Here is a 17247-nt window from a genome sequence, read left to right on the forward strand (position 1 = left end):
ATGTAAGGCTCCGTGCTTGACAGGAGTTTGCCCATCCGTGTGACACGAGGTGTGGGCAGCTGCCAGTGGTCCTGTAGGCTCCTATTTTGACTCTGTCAATGTTATGTTCATGTGTGCCAAAGAGGAGGTGGAAGTTAAAAAAAAAAGAAAGTGGCCTATGGCTTCAGAAACATCCTTTTTCTACAAAAGGAAGTGAGTATGCAAACATAAAATAGTAAAGAGTATCCCCAAAAAGACTGAATTCTCCAGCCTTTTTTTTTTTTTTAAATAACACTTGGAAACATATGGGGAAGGGAAGGAAAAGGTAAAAGCCAAGAGTGTAAATGCAGAAAGACATGGAGGGTCCTGTTAGGAAGGGAAGTATCACCAGTGAAAGTTGGTTTGCTTTCCCTGGGGAACTCTGTGCTCCTGGAAATGCCTAATATAGGTACTGAGTTAGCACAGCCAGCACCCTCGCCAGGCTGAGGTGGCCAGGTTTGGTGGCCAGGGTCAGCCCTGTCATTTGGGAGGTATAGTCCCACTCAGGGAGGTATAGCCCACCATAGTGGGGTGCAGTCCACACTTCTCACTTGGCAGTGGAACAAGCTGTTTCTCCCCTCCTTAGAGCAGGGCTTTGTGTGCTGACACCACATGGGAGGCCATGGGCCGGTCTGAGTCAGTCTGGACAGGTGGACATGGGGGACCCCCCAGCCACATCCCTCAGACTGACGGGGTGGCCACAGCCCTCTCGTACATGCGCTCCAAGATGCGGTGGATGCTTGCAAAGCCTGGCCGGTCAGCAGGCAGCTTGCTCCAGCAGAGGCGCATCAGGTTGTAGAGCTCCAGCGGACAATTGTCTGGGCAGGAGAGGACATTCCCATCTCTCACATAGTAGATGACCTCCTCATGAGCCATCCCGTAGTAGGGCTGCATGCCATAGGAGAAGATTTCCCACAGCACTACCCCGTAGGCCCACACGTCAGACTCTGTGGTGTAGCGGTTGTAGAAAATGGACTCAGGGGGCATCCAGCGGATGGGGATGGCGTCGTTCTCATTCGCTTTGTAATAGTCAGCTGAATACATGTTCCTCGAGAGACCAAAATCGGCAATTTTGACCACCATGTTCTCTCCCACCAGGCAGTTCCTGGTAGCTAAATCCCGGTGGACAAACTTGCGCTCAGAGAGGTACGCCATGCCGGCAGCCACCTGCTTGGCGATGCAGAGCTGGCTGGTACAGCACAGTGCCAAGGGGTTGGGGAGGCGGGCCCGCGCGTCCAGGCTGCTGTGCACCAGGCTACAGAGGTTGCGGGGTGAGCGGTCACGCAGGTACTCATTGAGATCCCCGTAGGCCATGTACTCGAACAGCAGACACATCGGTTTCCCAACAGCACATACGCCTGGAAGAATATAGATGCACCACTCAGGTAAGTTGGGCAGTAATGAGGGTTCTGTTGTGCAAAACCAAAACAAAAAAAATCCAGAAATACTTACACAAAGAGCACACTTTCAAGAATGTACGAAGGGACAGAGAAAAAGGTGAAACATGCAAATACCTTCAAGTTTCCATGCATACTTTTATGTGTTTGAAGCTCCTTCACCAGGGATTTAATGCTCAGTTCTGTAGGAGATGCTAACAAGTCATGCAGTTGCCTGATTTGTCTGGATATCCCAGGAAAAAGATACACTTTTGGAACTATGTTTAAGAGCCCGATCCTGCTTAAGTTGGCATTAACAGAAGGATTGCCTCTTTCCAGCTGCAACTGGAAAGACATACTGCCAGGGAGTAACCTTTATAGTTCTGATCACAGTATTTTTTAATTCTTTTGTTTGTTATAATTATTGGACTTTTACTGATATGGGTGTAGGGGCTACACATATGCAGGAAGACTTCAGGAGTAATCACACAGGGCATGTTCAAGGGTTCAGTGGGATACTTGAAATGCAAAGACACTGTCACTACAACTTCTTCTGGATATTTCTGGTATTTTTAAAGAGCACAAGCAAAAAATGTTGGTTGCAGAAATTATTTTTGGCATGAGAGATACTGAAAAATGAAAGAAAGACAAAGGAAAAACAGACAGAAAGGTGAGATTTGCCACATCTGATAGGTGCAGAACCTCATCCCACTGAAGGGCACATGCTTGGCCCTACACCAGATTTACTGGAGGCCAGCACCAGTACAGGACACCATTCACACCAGTTTTACTGAGCACAGAGAGAATATGGCAAAAATATTTGCTTACCTATTATTAAATTGCCAACCAGAAAAAGCCAGCATTTAAAATGTATGTGTTTTGCTTTCTTAGGGCCATCATTTAGCAATTGGTGATCCAGCTTATTGTGAAATCTGAAATTCCTGTTGATGACCTAACATTTGAATCTTTGAGGAAAAACAGATAGCTGTTCCAGTGTGATAAAATCAGGATCTGACAAGCATGAAGAGTGTATGTGAGAGTTTTATCATTGAAGCTGTCTTCAACAACGTGGCTGTTTTCTCCACACCCCCATGATGTGAAACTAGTTTGTTCCTGTACCTTTGCCCTTTCCTGACCTAAAATGTGTTGACAATAAACACAATGTTTATTTGAGTTTGGGGCATTTCCTGCTTTTTTTTTCGGTGGCCAAAGCACTTGTATTGACCCAGCTTTCCCAAAATGGGGATTTATCTACGTGCAAATTTTGTGGAGCTTCCGATCGAAATAAATTAAGATCTCAGCTGCCTGTTCATATGGATCAGATCTGCATATGACAACTTAGAGTAGGATTGCCAGGTGAAGGTGGCTACCATCTACTTCAGTCAAAAACTGAAAATGTATTGAAATAAAACTTGGTTGGCAGCTTTCTTCACAGAAGAATGCCTTATTAGCCAAGCTGCGGCATCAAGACTTTCTAAAAAATGCAATAGACTAGGGTTTCCTTTCAGCTGGGAGGGAAGGAAGAGACCATTTTTGTGGTTGCCTTTTTTTGTTTATTTGTTTCATTTTGGATTTTTAATGCTGGTGAGTGTTCAGACATCACAATAGTAAGTGGGACCCATAAAACTAACAGGACTTGTGCCTGTTTTTTTAAAGTACCCGCAAAATAAATCACAGCTCCAGGAAGCTCATGCCTTCCCTGTAAGACATCTGTGCCAATGTTATTAAACTGGAAGCAGAGCTAGACAGCAAGATGATCAACAGTATACTCAATGCAGGATGAGGAGAGTTTATTACGAGGCACCATCCTGTTAAGACAACCACATCAGACCTACATTTTGAGACTTGTTCTCGTGGATGATTTAGCAGAGCAGCAGAGCATGCAGTGGCACATAGAAAAGCTCACCTCTTTTGCAAGAGGCATTTTCTCTTGCAAAAGAGACCAGCATTGCCATTTGCCGGTCATGGACGTGTGTTTGCCCCTGCACACCCAACAGCCCCACAGCAGATTTGCAGAAGGTGGTACCCTGTACATGGGTGCCTCGCTCAGATACCTAAAAGCTTGACGATATTCGGATTGTCAAACTCTGCCATGAGGGCTGCCTCCCTCTGAAAATCAGCCTGCATATCTGCGGATGCTTCCTCCTTCAGCATTTTCACTGCCACCATTGTGAAAGGCTCATATGGCAGCAGCCCGGGGGCCCTGCAGGCAGAGGGGAGAAAGAAAAGCATCAGTGATGGATGCATGCACACCAAATGTGGGCTCCATTTCTGGTGCAAAAGGATAGGCTGAGAGGAAAAAAAAAAAAAAAAGAAAAAAAGAAAAGGTGGAAGGCCCCAGCACTGGCCAAAAAAATATGAAAGACCATCTTCACCTCTCAGGCATGTCTGCATTGCATAGTACACAGACATTTAATTTAGCTCAGAAGGGACTAAATCCAATAGAGCTTTTTTTCATTACAGCTCTTTCTGCTTACAGACTCTTTACCATAACTGGTAAAGGGATAAATAAATAACAGTTTGGTAAGAGATAACCTCTCCCTGGCTTGGAGGTCACATCAGAAACTTCATGGAGGCCAGGATGGGCATTTCAGTCCAAACAATTCACTTTTGGGGTGTAATGACTAAGCTTACCAGAGTTAAAAATAAACCTATTTTATATAAAAATATTGAAAGAGCCTCTTTTCACTGCGTCTTGTCCCATACCTGGCAGAATGGTGGCATCGGTACATCTGTCTTCTATTAGAGTGAAAGTATCAATTACAGTATGTTCCCCTGGTTTTGGAAGGAAAATAACCTTTTGCCACTGTTCTCTATGTGTGCGTGTGGCACCTGTATGAGTCTGTAATTTAACAAGTTATAAACCCATTCGCTAATTTCAGCTGAATCTAATGCGATGGATCTGAGGTCTAGGAAATATGGTCCAGCAAATTTTGTAGAAACAGGTGACAGGACAGAAGGGACAAAGCATACATGTGTCCTGCCTGAAGAACAAGGTAATGCATGAATACACCTGTATTAAGACACTGGTGAATTTTCATCTAGAGCTTAGAGACACAAATCCATAGGAAACAGAGCTTCCTGATTTAGAGCAATCACAGATGCATTTTGTTTTCTTATCCACAGGTCACTGCGCTCTCAACAAGTTCAATTAGATGGGCTTGCCAAAGATTTAGGGGTAGTTGTTGCCAAAGAAGAGTAACTTTCCACTCTTCAAACATGCATCAAACCTCAGACATGCATTTTGTTGCCTACGCAAATTCTTCCCAGGGGTCCTGCAGCTAAAACATGGTCCTTACAGGTAGCCAGCCAAAGCCCGCGGACAGCAGGGCCCATTTACGTGTCATGTTACTACGCTGGCCCGACTGCCCTCCCATTGCTCAAATGCCAGGTTATTTTACTGCTTAGTAGCTGCAAGAGGAGGTTCCGATTTCCAAAGCAAACTTCCAGTTTCCTTGTCATCTACTCCAGACATATGGCTGTTGCAACAGTTGCACTTGGATGCTGTAAATGTCAAATGTCAGAAGATGGCAGGGTGCCCATCGAGAAAGGAATCTCACAGGTGGCCATATCACAGCTGAGTAGCTCGCACGAGGAGGTCCGGCATGCCAGAGCAGAGGAGCAGACTCCACACTTGTCTGCTGCTGCCTCCATTACAGCACAATGTCTTCCTTTTCCCCTCCCTGAGCTGGCAGCAAGTTTCCAGTCCAGGAGGAGGGGGGAAGTACCAACAAACACCTAGCAGCTGCTGTCTAATCTCAGCCCTTGAGAAAGTCAGCAGCAACAGCCTGAAGAAACCAGTAGAGCATTTAAAAGTAAAAAGAGGAGGTCTTTATCAATTCCTAACAGCCTCATTGTAGATTACGACTCACCACTGGCTAGCAGACCTCGTGCAGTGCCAGAGCAGGGGCGGGCACAGCTCAGTCTTGCATGCTTCAGAGAGAGAAACTCACCCCAGGGTAAAGCCTAAAGTACACCCATCCACCTACTCTTCACCAAAATCCTATAATATAAACTAACGTAAATGTAATTTAAGTGAGATTAAGCTGCACAAAGCCTTTTAATGGGCCTTCAGACAACAGCAAGTAATTTCACCCTTCACAGAATCACAGAATCACAGAATTACAGAATCATTAAGGCTGGAAAAGACCTTTAAGATCATCAAGTCCAACCATTAACCCAACACCACCATGCCCACTAAACCGTATCCTGAAGTGCCACGTCCACAAGTTTTTTGAACACTTCCAGTGATGGTGACTCCACCACTTCCCTGGGCAGCCTCGTCCAATGCTTGACCACTCTCTTCGTGCAGAAATTTTTCCTAATATCTAGTCTAAACCTCCCCTGGCGCAACTTGAGGCCATTTTCTCTCATCCCACCGCTAGTTACTTGGGAGAAGAGACCAACACCCGCCTCACCACATCCCCCTTTCAGCAATAAGTTCTCCCCTCAGCCTCCTCTTCTCCAGACTGAGCAACCCCAGTTCCCTCAGCCGGTCCCCATAAGACTCGTGCTCCAGACCCCTCACCAGCTTCGTTGCCCTTCTCTGGACATGCTCCAGCACCTCAATGTCCTTCTTGTAGCAAGGGGCCCAACACTGAACACAGGATTCAAGGTGCGGCCTCACCAGTGCCAAGTACAGAGGCACGATCACTTCCCTACTCCTGCTGGACACACTATTGTTGATACAGGCCTCTTCTGTGGGCAGGAGAGTTCTCTGAATTGGCAGGGGATCATTTTGTTGTGGGGTTTTTTTTTTTGTAATTAACATCCACACTGTTTTTCAGATACATTTGAGATAGTGAGTCAAAGAAACACCCTTTGCACTTGAAAAGAACATGAAGAGAGTTCTGTCAGAGAAACTCTGACCCTAGAACAGCCTTGTGTCTTGCAGAGACAGTGAGCTACACCTTTGCAGTGGGGGTCTACTGGCCTGCTGGCAAAGACTCCACATGCAGGATTTCAGGCAATCCCGGCCTTCAGGGTTAGACTGGACCATGCTGCTCCAGCTCTGGGAGAAACCTGCATGCTGGTCTGCGTTGAACTGCACGGGACTGGTGCTCTGGTGGTACGTGGGGCCAGCATGGTCTTCCCAAGGGCAGAGGATCCTGAGGTGTCCATCACGACCCAATCTGGACAGACCTGAGCCGGGTCCTCAATCTTATTTTAAAGGACATCTGTTAGGGTAACTGGTTACTTCCTCATCCTTTCCAGTATGAAGCTGTCCCCAATGAAGACAGCAGCCTTTCAGGAGAAGCTGGTAAATGATGGCCAGACACTTCCTGCCCTAACACGTTGCTTGACCCAGGAGTGAGTAAACACTGAATCAGGACTCACAGCAAGCCAACTGGCAAAGTCATCGCTGGCACCGGGAGCAGAGCTGTGTTTACAGGAGAGGGAGAAACATGAGACCAGGAGAAGTAAGAAGGTTGCTAAACTTAGCATGAGATGTCCATTTAACACACGTAGACAAGTACATTTTATCCATCTGAGATGGGAAGGCAACTATTTGAGTTGTGATAGCACCAGTAACCTGGAGGGATGCACAGCTGGCATTACTGGATCAGCACTCTGTGCTGATCTGCCAGTGGTGCACAGAAATGCCAGTGGCTCAGATGTGCCCTGGAAATACAAGGCCTTGGAGGTACTTTTGATAGAGATAGTAATAAAAATAAGGAAGCCCCTCAGAAGTAGTATTTCTGTGGCTCCTTCCCTAAGCCACAGAAAGCAGGTGTTTTTCAGGGTATGGTACCTTCCACATTACAAAATCTGGCTAAAAGATGTGTTGTTTTGGGGTTTTTTTTTGGTCTCTCTTTCTCCCAGTTTCCACTGACAATAGCAAAAGGCTTTAATTAAAAGAAATTGCAGTACTGAGGTGGATGAAATCTGCATAAAAGGTCTTTATACCACTTTAGTACTTGCTTAAGCCAGCACTTTAATGCCATTTGCCTGCGGTTCTGCTCGATGTGGGTCAGAGTCATTTCCAGCTTAGAAAGTTCTGTACGGCACTTCTATTTAAGCTCCCAGCACAAGGATGAAACAGCACTTAGCAGGAAGACCGCCTGCCCTGCCTGTGCACCCGCAGTGTGGTGAAGACCCCCACCGTGCGAGCAGGAAGGCGACGCTCCACAGGGTGTCCCAAGAGCTGGCTTGAGGCTGGGATGAGGGCTGCCCTGTGCCCCTGTGCCGGCTGGCGTGCACTGCCCCGAGCACCGCCGAGGTGCAGTTCCTGTGGCCTTGTTCTCATTTCAAGCCCAGATGCATTTGCCTTTGCCATCCAGGCTAGCAATCAATCACAGGCTAAGCATCGGTGATTTTCCCGCTGCGCACTCTTCAAACTTCATTATTTTTAGCTCTCTCTGTATTAAAGAAAAGTAAGCCTGTATTTCTTCCACTTGAAAAAACGCATCCCTTCATTAGGAAAAAAATCCATCACAGCTATAGAAACTGTTTCCCTGCTCTAACACATTTAACCTGTACATAACTCACTTCCTAGCAGGTACATCAACAGCATAACCATAAACATTAAAATTATCTGCAATTATGACTGTTCTTCGTAAGGACAGTCCTTTGTCTTTAAAGTCAATGGGAGCAGTTCCACCAGGCAGGTCTTGGCCCATGGTGGGACTTTCAAACTCCCCTGGGGTTTTTTAAGGTCATCATACACTACTCCAGATAAAGCTACAAAATGACCCACATGCCAGACTTGTTAACTGTAAAGTACAAAGAAACCCATCCTGAGTAAACATGGAACTAGGCAGTCTATCTACTTTCTTTCAGGAATTTGGGGATGGGATTTTCCAAGGAGACCAATGCCGTCCAAAGACTGTCCTGCAGAAATTATGGACCCTGTCAAGGCTAACAAGATGCCTCCAACCACCTCAGTCTAGGCAGAGCTGATTCATCTCTGGGTTTTTCAAGGAAACATTTTTCACTTTTGAAGAAGTGCATGACCTCCCATGAGATTTAACAGAACTGGGATCTCATCTAATACCTTAAATTTAAAACAGGCAACAATAGCTGCAAAGTCCAAAAATAAAAATTAGTAACTAAAGGGGAGACACACCAAAAAAAAAAAAAAAAAAGAAGCTGGCCTAAGTGGGTTGGATTTTTAGGGGATTTTTGGTTTGGTTTGGTTTTGCCACAGAATCAAATGGAAACTGGGTCAGGACCTAACTGTAGCATGACACATTGCCCTCTGTGGTAATTACTGGCCAGTGTTGGCATTATAAAGAAGAACACCACATACTAACAATTCACAAATATTGGGAAATGCAAGAATTTCACAATAGGTCACATGTCACAGGCAACACTCTTGTCAAAAACAGTGATGATAAATGTAGCTAAGCTTTTACACCAGACTTTGGTATGTGAGTAAGACATTGTATCTACTAGAGAGAAGAGGAGTCACTTGTTATGAAACTTTAACAAATATCACCAGAAAGCAGTGGAGAACAGAAACAATTATTCAAGCCAGAGTCTACCATTTTGTACATGTGCATTGGATTTTCATTTGAGTGAATGAATTTCCAATGCTCAGATAAGCAGTTGCCCAATTGCCAATTTTTCCCAGATACCTCCAGATAGAGAGGACTCACACACAGGCTGCTTACCTTGCTTGGAAAACTCTCCCAAATGCTCCTTCCCCAATATCTCTCACATATTCAATATTGTTCCTGGGATACTCCAAGCTGAGCAATTTCGGATTGAGGAGAAGGGGCATCCGCTGGTACATCGGGTTGGGGTGCAGCCGGTCCAGGAGGAGTTCAGAGGGCAGAGTGGTGAGCGTCAGTGTCTCTGACTCTCTGCAACAACAGAGCAGTTTTCAGTCAGTGTGTGCACAGCCCCCAACCAGGAGATAACTATCTGCATCTCTGCCAGGGCTAGTTTCTTCCAAGATGGAAATGGGAGGTGCAGCAGGGCTGTTGAAAGAGCCTGGCAGCAAGATCATGCCATGTCCCCAAAACAGCCACCAGGCCAACTTCTGCTCTGGCACGGGGACTCACCAGAGCTTGCACTGGGCGGTCACAGCCAAAGGGAGGGCTGCTCCCCAACTACCAGGTGTTTGCAGGACTATGCTTTCAGAAACAGGTAAGCCTTCTTTCAAAGCAGCATTTGTTGCTTTGAATTAAGTCCCAAATTTTACCTTTTTTTGTTTTTCCACTGCTTTCGCCGACGGCAGCAAACCAGAGTGACAATGCCGAGGATCACGACCAGGGCAAAGCTGGAGATGATCGAGATGATAACAGTCATGGAGTATGTAGGGGAAAAGGGAGCAGGAGGGGGGAGATCTGGAGTCTCTCCATTTGATTTTCTTGTTCCTAGTGATAACGATGCTGTAATGCAAACAAAATCAGGTTATGACTCTGCTAGTTTATAGTGCTTTCTCTAAGAGGTATTTACAAAGGCAGCCTGATGTCCTGGGAATCACTGACATTACAGATACAACCGTATGACTGCATGAGAGGACCATATTAGGGAAGCCTGGTTTGCAGGAAGAAAAACCCATTTCTGCTTGCCAAATGTGAAAACCCAGGATCTGGTAAAGGCCAAGACACAGTTCTCACTGAGCTGGGAACAAGATTTTGGTAAGGAATGTTTGCAGGAGTTACAGATGGGAGATCACATCTGATGGTCTCAACAGTATTCAAATATAGTAATGTCTGCAGTGGGAAAGATCAATGGTCTACAATGTGGACCACAATGTATCATGTGTCCTAAAAGGAATCTGCATGGAGGAGTGTAAGACCAAGTAAGTACACAGTGATACTTTCCTGAAATAACCCCTTGCCTCCAACAGTTTGCATCTCAGTGTCTTTATGGGGCAAATATGTAAACTAGTGTAAAATACATTTGGCTGTACCGTTAGACAAAAAAATATTTAATATTCACCTGCTGAATATTTTATGAGACATTCTAGAAAATGCTAATCTGTATATGCAGTGATTGAGAACAGAAAGAAATTTAAACCATTCTTTCTAAGGCCAGCTAAACTGATACTGACTTGTGTTCCCTTAAGTTCACAGCACCCCTGTTTCCTGTGGAAGCAGAATTGTCTTATTTCCAAACACTGTGTTTCAGAAACTGCATTGGATGAAATATGTTTCAAAAATTGTCCTGTTCTCAAAGAACTGAACAAGAAATAACAGAAAGACTTAGTTTCAACATCACAGAGCAAATATGTTTCTATCTTTTTCAGATTTGTTTTTAATTAGAATTGTTTTTCATTATTGAGAAAAATCATCAGAAGCAAAACAACTTTGGGAAAGCCCTACCTTCTTCTCAAAACACAGTGTGGCAAGTCCATTTCTCATAATACCACAGGAAATTCGATTTCTTCCTTTGGCCTTAATGCAATCTGGGACAAGGTGCTCAATTTGCCTATCTTCATTTTCCCATCTTTAAGGTGCATGTGACACCTTCTGCTTAAAGATGCTGAGTGAATCTATGAGAAGAACCAGGACTGGCTGAATCCAGAGGACAGAACAGATTGGTGCATCTGTGGGCATTCAGGAAGCAAACACCTTGTGTGGCCCCAAAACAACCACAATGGCAGAAACCATAAATTGCAGTTGCCTACCATCTCCACAGGGCAACACGCTGCAGTATTCCCAGGTCACGGATGGGTCTTTTGTGTAGCACCAGGGACGTTCATTCTCACCTCCTGGGTTGCGGCAGTAATTCTCGGCATCAGACAACTCAGGGAAAACCTGAGGAGTCCGCCTGTGCAAGTGGGGATCCTTAAGGGAGGAAACAAATGGAATTAGTGTTTCAGAATAATTTTTCCTGATGGTATTAGCAAAACAAAACCAAACAAAACAAAGGAGCAAAGAAAGGCAGAGGTAAAACAGCCTTTCAGTAGTCTACCAGAATGACAGAGAAAGCATCTTACCAAGGAAGGGGAACTTGCAGATTAAAATACAAAAAAGGGTGTGAAACACCAATGAACTCAAGAATGAAGGCAACCTGTCCCCTGCTCAGCCCTTCCACTGGGACTGTGTTGCCTGGCTCTGGGAAAGTCTTTGGAAAAGCAGACGTCGAGCACGGCTCTCTGTTCAGTGCATCCCACACCGATACGCACCTGGTCGCTCCACTTCTGGCAGGGAATGCCGGAGGCAGTGATGTTGGCCCAGCCCTGGTAAAACTGGCCATTGCCTCTGTAACAAGTCCCTGGGGAAAAAAAAAAACGTGGGGTCACGGCATATCAGTCCATGCCCTGCAGCAGAGACTCACAAGAGTAAACTTCATGGTGTTACACGAGAGCAAGTGGCAATTAACGATGGATCTGAAGCACATGAAAGGAGGCAGGGAACTGCTTAGCCTCCTGTTCACACTTGAATGGATTTTGAGCTCAATATGTAAGATCAAAACTGTTAAAACTCCAAAGAGGGAACCGGAGCTCTCTCAGATTGAGAAAACAGACCATACGCCTGCGATGGTTGTGCTGCATCTACCCAGTTCACAGTGCTTCCATGCAGAAAGTGCAGAGCAGAACCACTGTGAACCATGTCAAACCAAGGCAGAAAGCAAACTGCAGCACTGGTTGCATGATCCCCAGCCCGCACTCTTAACGAGGCACTAGCAGGAAACACCCACACTCCTAGGGCAGGTGGCAGAGAGCTGGAATTCATAAAGTCCCATGGTCGTATCCCTCCTTCCTGCCTCCATACAATGCTTGTCCTCTTAGACTGAATGTTTGGAAACAGCCTATGGTTTCCAGCATGCATGGAAACCACACATTGAAGGCAACTACAGATCTAAAGGGATAGTATCAGTATAAAACAATGTTCTTTATAATGAAGAATATGTAGTTCATTTTCCTTACACAAGACTTACTCCAGCTGCAGAAAAACTAAGCAAAAAAACCTTGGGAGGATTTTTACTGCAGGACTATGTTCCCAAGACATAAATGTAGACACCATCTGTCCTCATAGGAGACTAATGCATGCTGGCATAATCTAGGAAGCAGGAAGGCAACAGAGGAGATGCAGCCCTTACACACCTTAACATACGCTAGCTAATCTTATGCAAACTCTGCTGACCAGGGGCTAACGTCTGGTTGATGGCATGCATTAGGGTCCACTGCATTATTAACCTTGTTAGATAAATTAATAAGCCAGCAAAGACTGTTGTCATAAGTTTCTATTGTGTTCTTAAATCACACAGCCCAGAAAAAAAAAAAAAAACAGGAGGAAATATGACCTGTTCTAAAATAAAGATTTTTTTAAGCAAATTTTTTTCAGCTTCATGAAAGCTTTGTATCTTTTGATCCAAGTTTGAGAAAAAGGCTATGTGTTTTAAGTTATCCTTGCAGATTGTCCTGTTTCTCCTGTAGGAGGAACATAGTAAATGCATCATGATGACTATCCACTCTTTTCTTCTTGCATTACCCACTGCACTCAGGGTTGCAGTTAGGGATCTTTTGTAGACCCTTAGCTTTCTGAACTTTCACCAGGACCCAGGCACCACACATGGGTAGGTAGAAACACGACCATGATAATGTTTGCTCCAGGTGAGTGAGCTCAAACACAGGATCAACTTCCTGTAGCCCAAGGCATGCAAACACATTAGTACAGAATTGGCCATGGACTTCATGAGCCCTCTTAACCCATCACAAATTCAAAAATCACAGAATCACAGAATCACTAAGGTTGGAAAAGACCTTTAAGATCATTAAGTCTAATCATCAACCCAACACCACCATGCCCACTAAACCATATCCTGAAGTGCCACATCTACACGTTTTTTGAACACTTCCAGTGATGGTGACTCCACCACCTCCCTGGGAAGCCTGGTCCAATGCTTGACCACTCTCTCAGGAAAGAAAATTTCCCTAATATCTAGTCTAAACCTCCCCTGGTGCAACTTGAGGCCATTTCCTCTTGTTCTATTACTAGTTATTTGGGAGAAGAGACCAACACCCACCTCACCACAACACCCTTTCAGGTAGTTGTAGAGAGTGATGAGGTCTCCCTTCAGCCTCCTCTTCTCCAGACTGAACAACCCCAGTTCCCTCAGCTGCTCCTCGTAAGACTTATGCTTCAGATGCCTCACCAGCTTCGTTGCCCTTCTTTGGACATGCTCCAGCACCTCAACGTCCTTCTTGTAGGGAGGGGCCCAAAACTGAACACAGCATTCGAGGTGTGGTCTCACCAGTGCCGAGTACAGGGGCACAATCACTTCCCTGCTCCTGCTGGCCACACTATTGCTGATACAGGCCAGGATGCTGCTGGCCTTCTTGGCCACCTGGGCACACTGCCGGCTCATGTTCAGCCAGCTGACAACCAGCACCCCCAGGTCCTTTTGCACCAGGCAGCTCTCCAGCCACTCCTCCACAAGCCTGTGGCATTGTATGGGGTTGTTGTGACCGAACTGCAGGACCCAGCACTTGGCCTTCTTAAACCTCATACAGCTGATCTCAGCCCATCGATCCAACTTGTCCAGATCCTTCTGCAGAGCCCTCCTACCTTCCAGCAGATCAACACTCCCACCCAACTTGGTGTCATCTGCAAACCTACTGAGGGAGCACTCGATCCGCTCATCCAGGTCATCAATAAAGATATTGAACAAGATCGGCACCGAAACTGAGCCCTGGGAACACCACTTGTGACCAGCCACCAACTGGGTTTAAATCCATTAACCACGACTCTCTGAGCTCGGCCATCCAGCCAGTTCTTTACCCAATGAAGAGCAAACCTGTCTAAGTCGCAAGCCGACAGTTTCTCCAGGAGAATGCTGTGGGAGACTCTGTCAAAGGCTTTACTAAAGTCCAGGTAGACAACATCCACTGCCTTTCCCTCATCCACTAGGAGAGTCACCTGCTCATAGAAGGAGATCAGGTTGGTCAAGCAGGACCATGAACCTGTGCTGGCTGGGCCTGATCCCCTGGTTGTCCTGCATAGGTGAGCACTGTCAAGATGAACCTCTCCATAATCTTCCCCGGTACTGAGGTCAGGCTGACAGGCCTGTAGTTCCCCAGATCTTCCTTCCAGCCTTTCTTGTAGATGGGCCTCACATTGGCAAGCCTCCAGCCATCTGGGACCTCCCCTGTTTAACCAGGACTGCTGATAAATGATGGAGAGTGGCTTGGCAAGCTCCTCCACCAGCTCCCTCAGTACTCTTGGGTGGATCCCATCAGGCCCCATAGACTTGTGGGTATCCAGGTGGCTTAACAGGTCCTTAACTGTTTCCTGCTGGATTATGAGGAGTTTATTGTGCTCTCCATCCCCATCTTCCAGCTCAGGGGGCTGAATACCCTGTGGATACCTGGTCTGGCTATTAAAGACTGAGGTAAAGAAGGCATTAAGTACCTCAGCGTTGTCCTCATCCTTGGTGGCAAATGCTCTAACTTGGACTTTTTTGACTGATATGTAAGCTATTATGTTATGCCTCACATTTGCAGCAAGCTAGCAGCCCCCCCATGACCAGTACCTGTAGCCCTGCAGAGGTGTAAAATCTTGTTATGCTGCCCTAGCTCATAGCTGTGTGTCTGAGCCCAGTATTTTAAATGTCTCGCTTTAAAAGCAAGGAAAGCAATGCCTTGAAACCTGCCTCAGGACTGAGCTAGTAACCAACATGAAAAGAACTTTTGCTCAGATCTGAAATAAACATCAGTGTGACACCTTAGAGGAGCAATGTAGAGAGCTTTAGGGGCAACAGCAACACTAAAGAAGCCTCCCTGAGTCCTTGGTGGCCTGGAAAATGCAGACACTCTCATACATGGTGTTGCTAAAATGAAGATGGGGGAATAAGAAGGGTGGTCCAACTGGGCTTTAGTGAGTAACTTTGATGGGCATGCTAGCAAGCAGTTTGATTTCTGGACCGAGGCTGAAAGCATCCCATGAACACATCACTCATTTGCTGGCATCCCTCCCTCGCGCTCCTTTCCGCAGGAAGGGGATGGCTGTAGCTGCAGGCTGTAGGCGTTGGGCAGTGATGCTGGAGGTGCTAAAGTGCTTGTCCCCCAGGTGTGCAGTGCCAGGTGCCTGGGGCTTGGGTTGCCAGGTGGAGCCAAGACCATCCCATGAAAGAAAATTCCACAAAAGTCTTGATTTCACCTTTTTCACTTTCTCCCTCCACGCAGAAGGTGCCCGCTGCTGCCAAATCTGCAAACCTTGCCTGCTCAGAAGCATGGCAGGAGGGAGGCACTGTTCTTCCTTTTTCCAATGGGACAAGTTCAGTGGCTGAGCTTTAAACTGTGGTTGCATGTCAGCTGGAGGAGCTGGATGTGAGTGTTTCAGCTGTGACCAGCAGCAGGGCAGGAGGGCAACAGAAGTCACAGCAGTGCTGCGAGGAATGGCTGGGTCTCACCATTGGTCATGGGGCGTCACACGAGAAACAAAGCCAGACTTCAGACATGTTTAGAGGAGAGTGCTGGGGCCTTTGTGGTAATAAGGTCTTGCAAGGCCAGCCTGATGTAGGTAACCATGTCAAAAACAACATATAAGGCTGTGATGACCTTAGTAGCAGTATCAGAAATACCAAATATCGGTAAAGCAAAACTAGAAACAATGAAAGAAGGGATAATAGCTGGAGGGGATAGTACCACCTAAAAGTACCATGCCCCTCCAGTTCCCTCCAACAGTTTCCAGCCCACATTCTCCCCAAGCCCTGAAGAGCTGGAAATGTGTTTCCCCATGCCTTGAATGTGGAAGCTCAGGCATTCCCTGGTAATAACCTGAATCCAGCCAGCCAGGACCAGAGCAAAACACGAAAATGCTGCACAAGCTGCATCTTCAACAAAGAATATCACACCCACCTCCAGAAACACAGAGCCTGGAGCAGTCTACTTACTGGTTATATTCTCCTTCTTAAAATCTGTAAAAAGAGAAGACAAGACATAAGGGGAGGTTGTCCACGGTATGATATAACTGGGTGCTTTCTTAGGAGCATGCTTGGGGGAAAAAGGGACCTCCAAGTTACCTCCAAGCAGCGTTTAAGTGGCTTGTTTCTGTGCAATGGCACCTGAACGGCAATTCTGCCATCACTAAGACTGATTTTGGCAATGAGGTTGTTATGACCCTCTCAATAAAGAGCCAGGCTTTACCTGCTTGAGGAATTTTGCCCATATCCCAGTCAGATGAGACAGGCAAACAGCTGATGCAGCTGTCACCGTGCCATGCACAGGCACTGACAGGTCGGTACCCACTGTGGTCCTTTATTTCGGTTGTAAATTATGGATCGCAACCTTCCCCCCTCCCTCACCAAGAACACAGCTCTCTAGACAACAGGCAGCATGTGGCACCTTACCAAAGAATGGGATGCGGGTGCAGGCACTGGGGTCCTGGTGCAGGCTGGGCAGTCTGTTGCATTCGGGAAGAGTGAGTAGCATCAGCCCTGGCTTGTAAATCCCCTTCTGAGAGTTTTCCTCCATTGAGAGCCATTCCTTAAAGCAGTAGAGATCCTTTACAGCAAGGCAATTCTCTCTACATTATTTTGCAAAAAACAGTGAAATACAGCAGTCAATGGCTTGACAACAACAGCTGCACTCAGCAGTGGTGTGCAGGTACAGAAACCCATTAATGGGGCAACCCTTCTTTGAGCCAGTCGGTCTGGCTCATAAACCATAAGGAAAACTCTGCATAAAATGTAACAACTTCCTTTAGGAAACCCACAAAGCTACATTTTTAATGAAGCAGGGTTATGCTCAAAACACAATACACATCACAGTCTGTGAGGAGTTTGTTCCAATCTTTTCCTACAGATTTATTTCCATCTTCTACTAATAAGCATCACATCTGGGAGTTATCTTAACATTTGCCAATGTGCTCTAAAAATCTCACCTGTCTTCTGTAAATTATATCTTAAAGTGTCATCTAGTAACAACAGGAGGCAAGCTGCAATTCTTAATCTT

The 17247-nt window shown here is 46.1% G+C and overlaps 1 protein-coding gene across 1 annotated transcript in view; it reads right to left on the reverse strand.

Annotated features, from left to right (window-relative positions):
• Positions 1–699: 699 nt before the first annotated feature.
• MUSK (muscle associated receptor tyrosine kinase) overlaps positions 700–17247 on the reverse strand; it is a gene marked incomplete at both ends in the record, with an annotated part of 54705 nt that continues 38157 nt past the window's right edge. The window contains 8 exons of the mRNA XM_082013275.1: positions 700–1376; positions 3449–3597; positions 9008–9199; positions 9541–9730; positions 10975–11134; positions 11476–11564; positions 16188–16211; positions 16644–16819. Coding sequence (XP_081869401.1) covers positions 700–1376; positions 3449–3597; positions 9008–9199; positions 9541–9730; positions 10975–11134; positions 11476–11564; positions 16188–16211; positions 16644–16819 — 1657 coding nt within the window. The remainder of the gene's footprint in view (positions 1377–3448; positions 3598–9007; positions 9200–9540; positions 9731–10974; positions 11135–11475; positions 11565–16187; positions 16212–16643; positions 16820–17247) is intronic.

The sequence above is a fragment of the Phaethon aethereus genome (genome assembly GCF_964289735.1).
Source record: "Phaethon aethereus genome assembly, chromosome: Z".
Lineage (NCBI taxonomy): Eukaryota > Metazoa > Chordata > Aves > Phaethontiformes > Phaethontidae > Phaethon > Phaethon aethereus.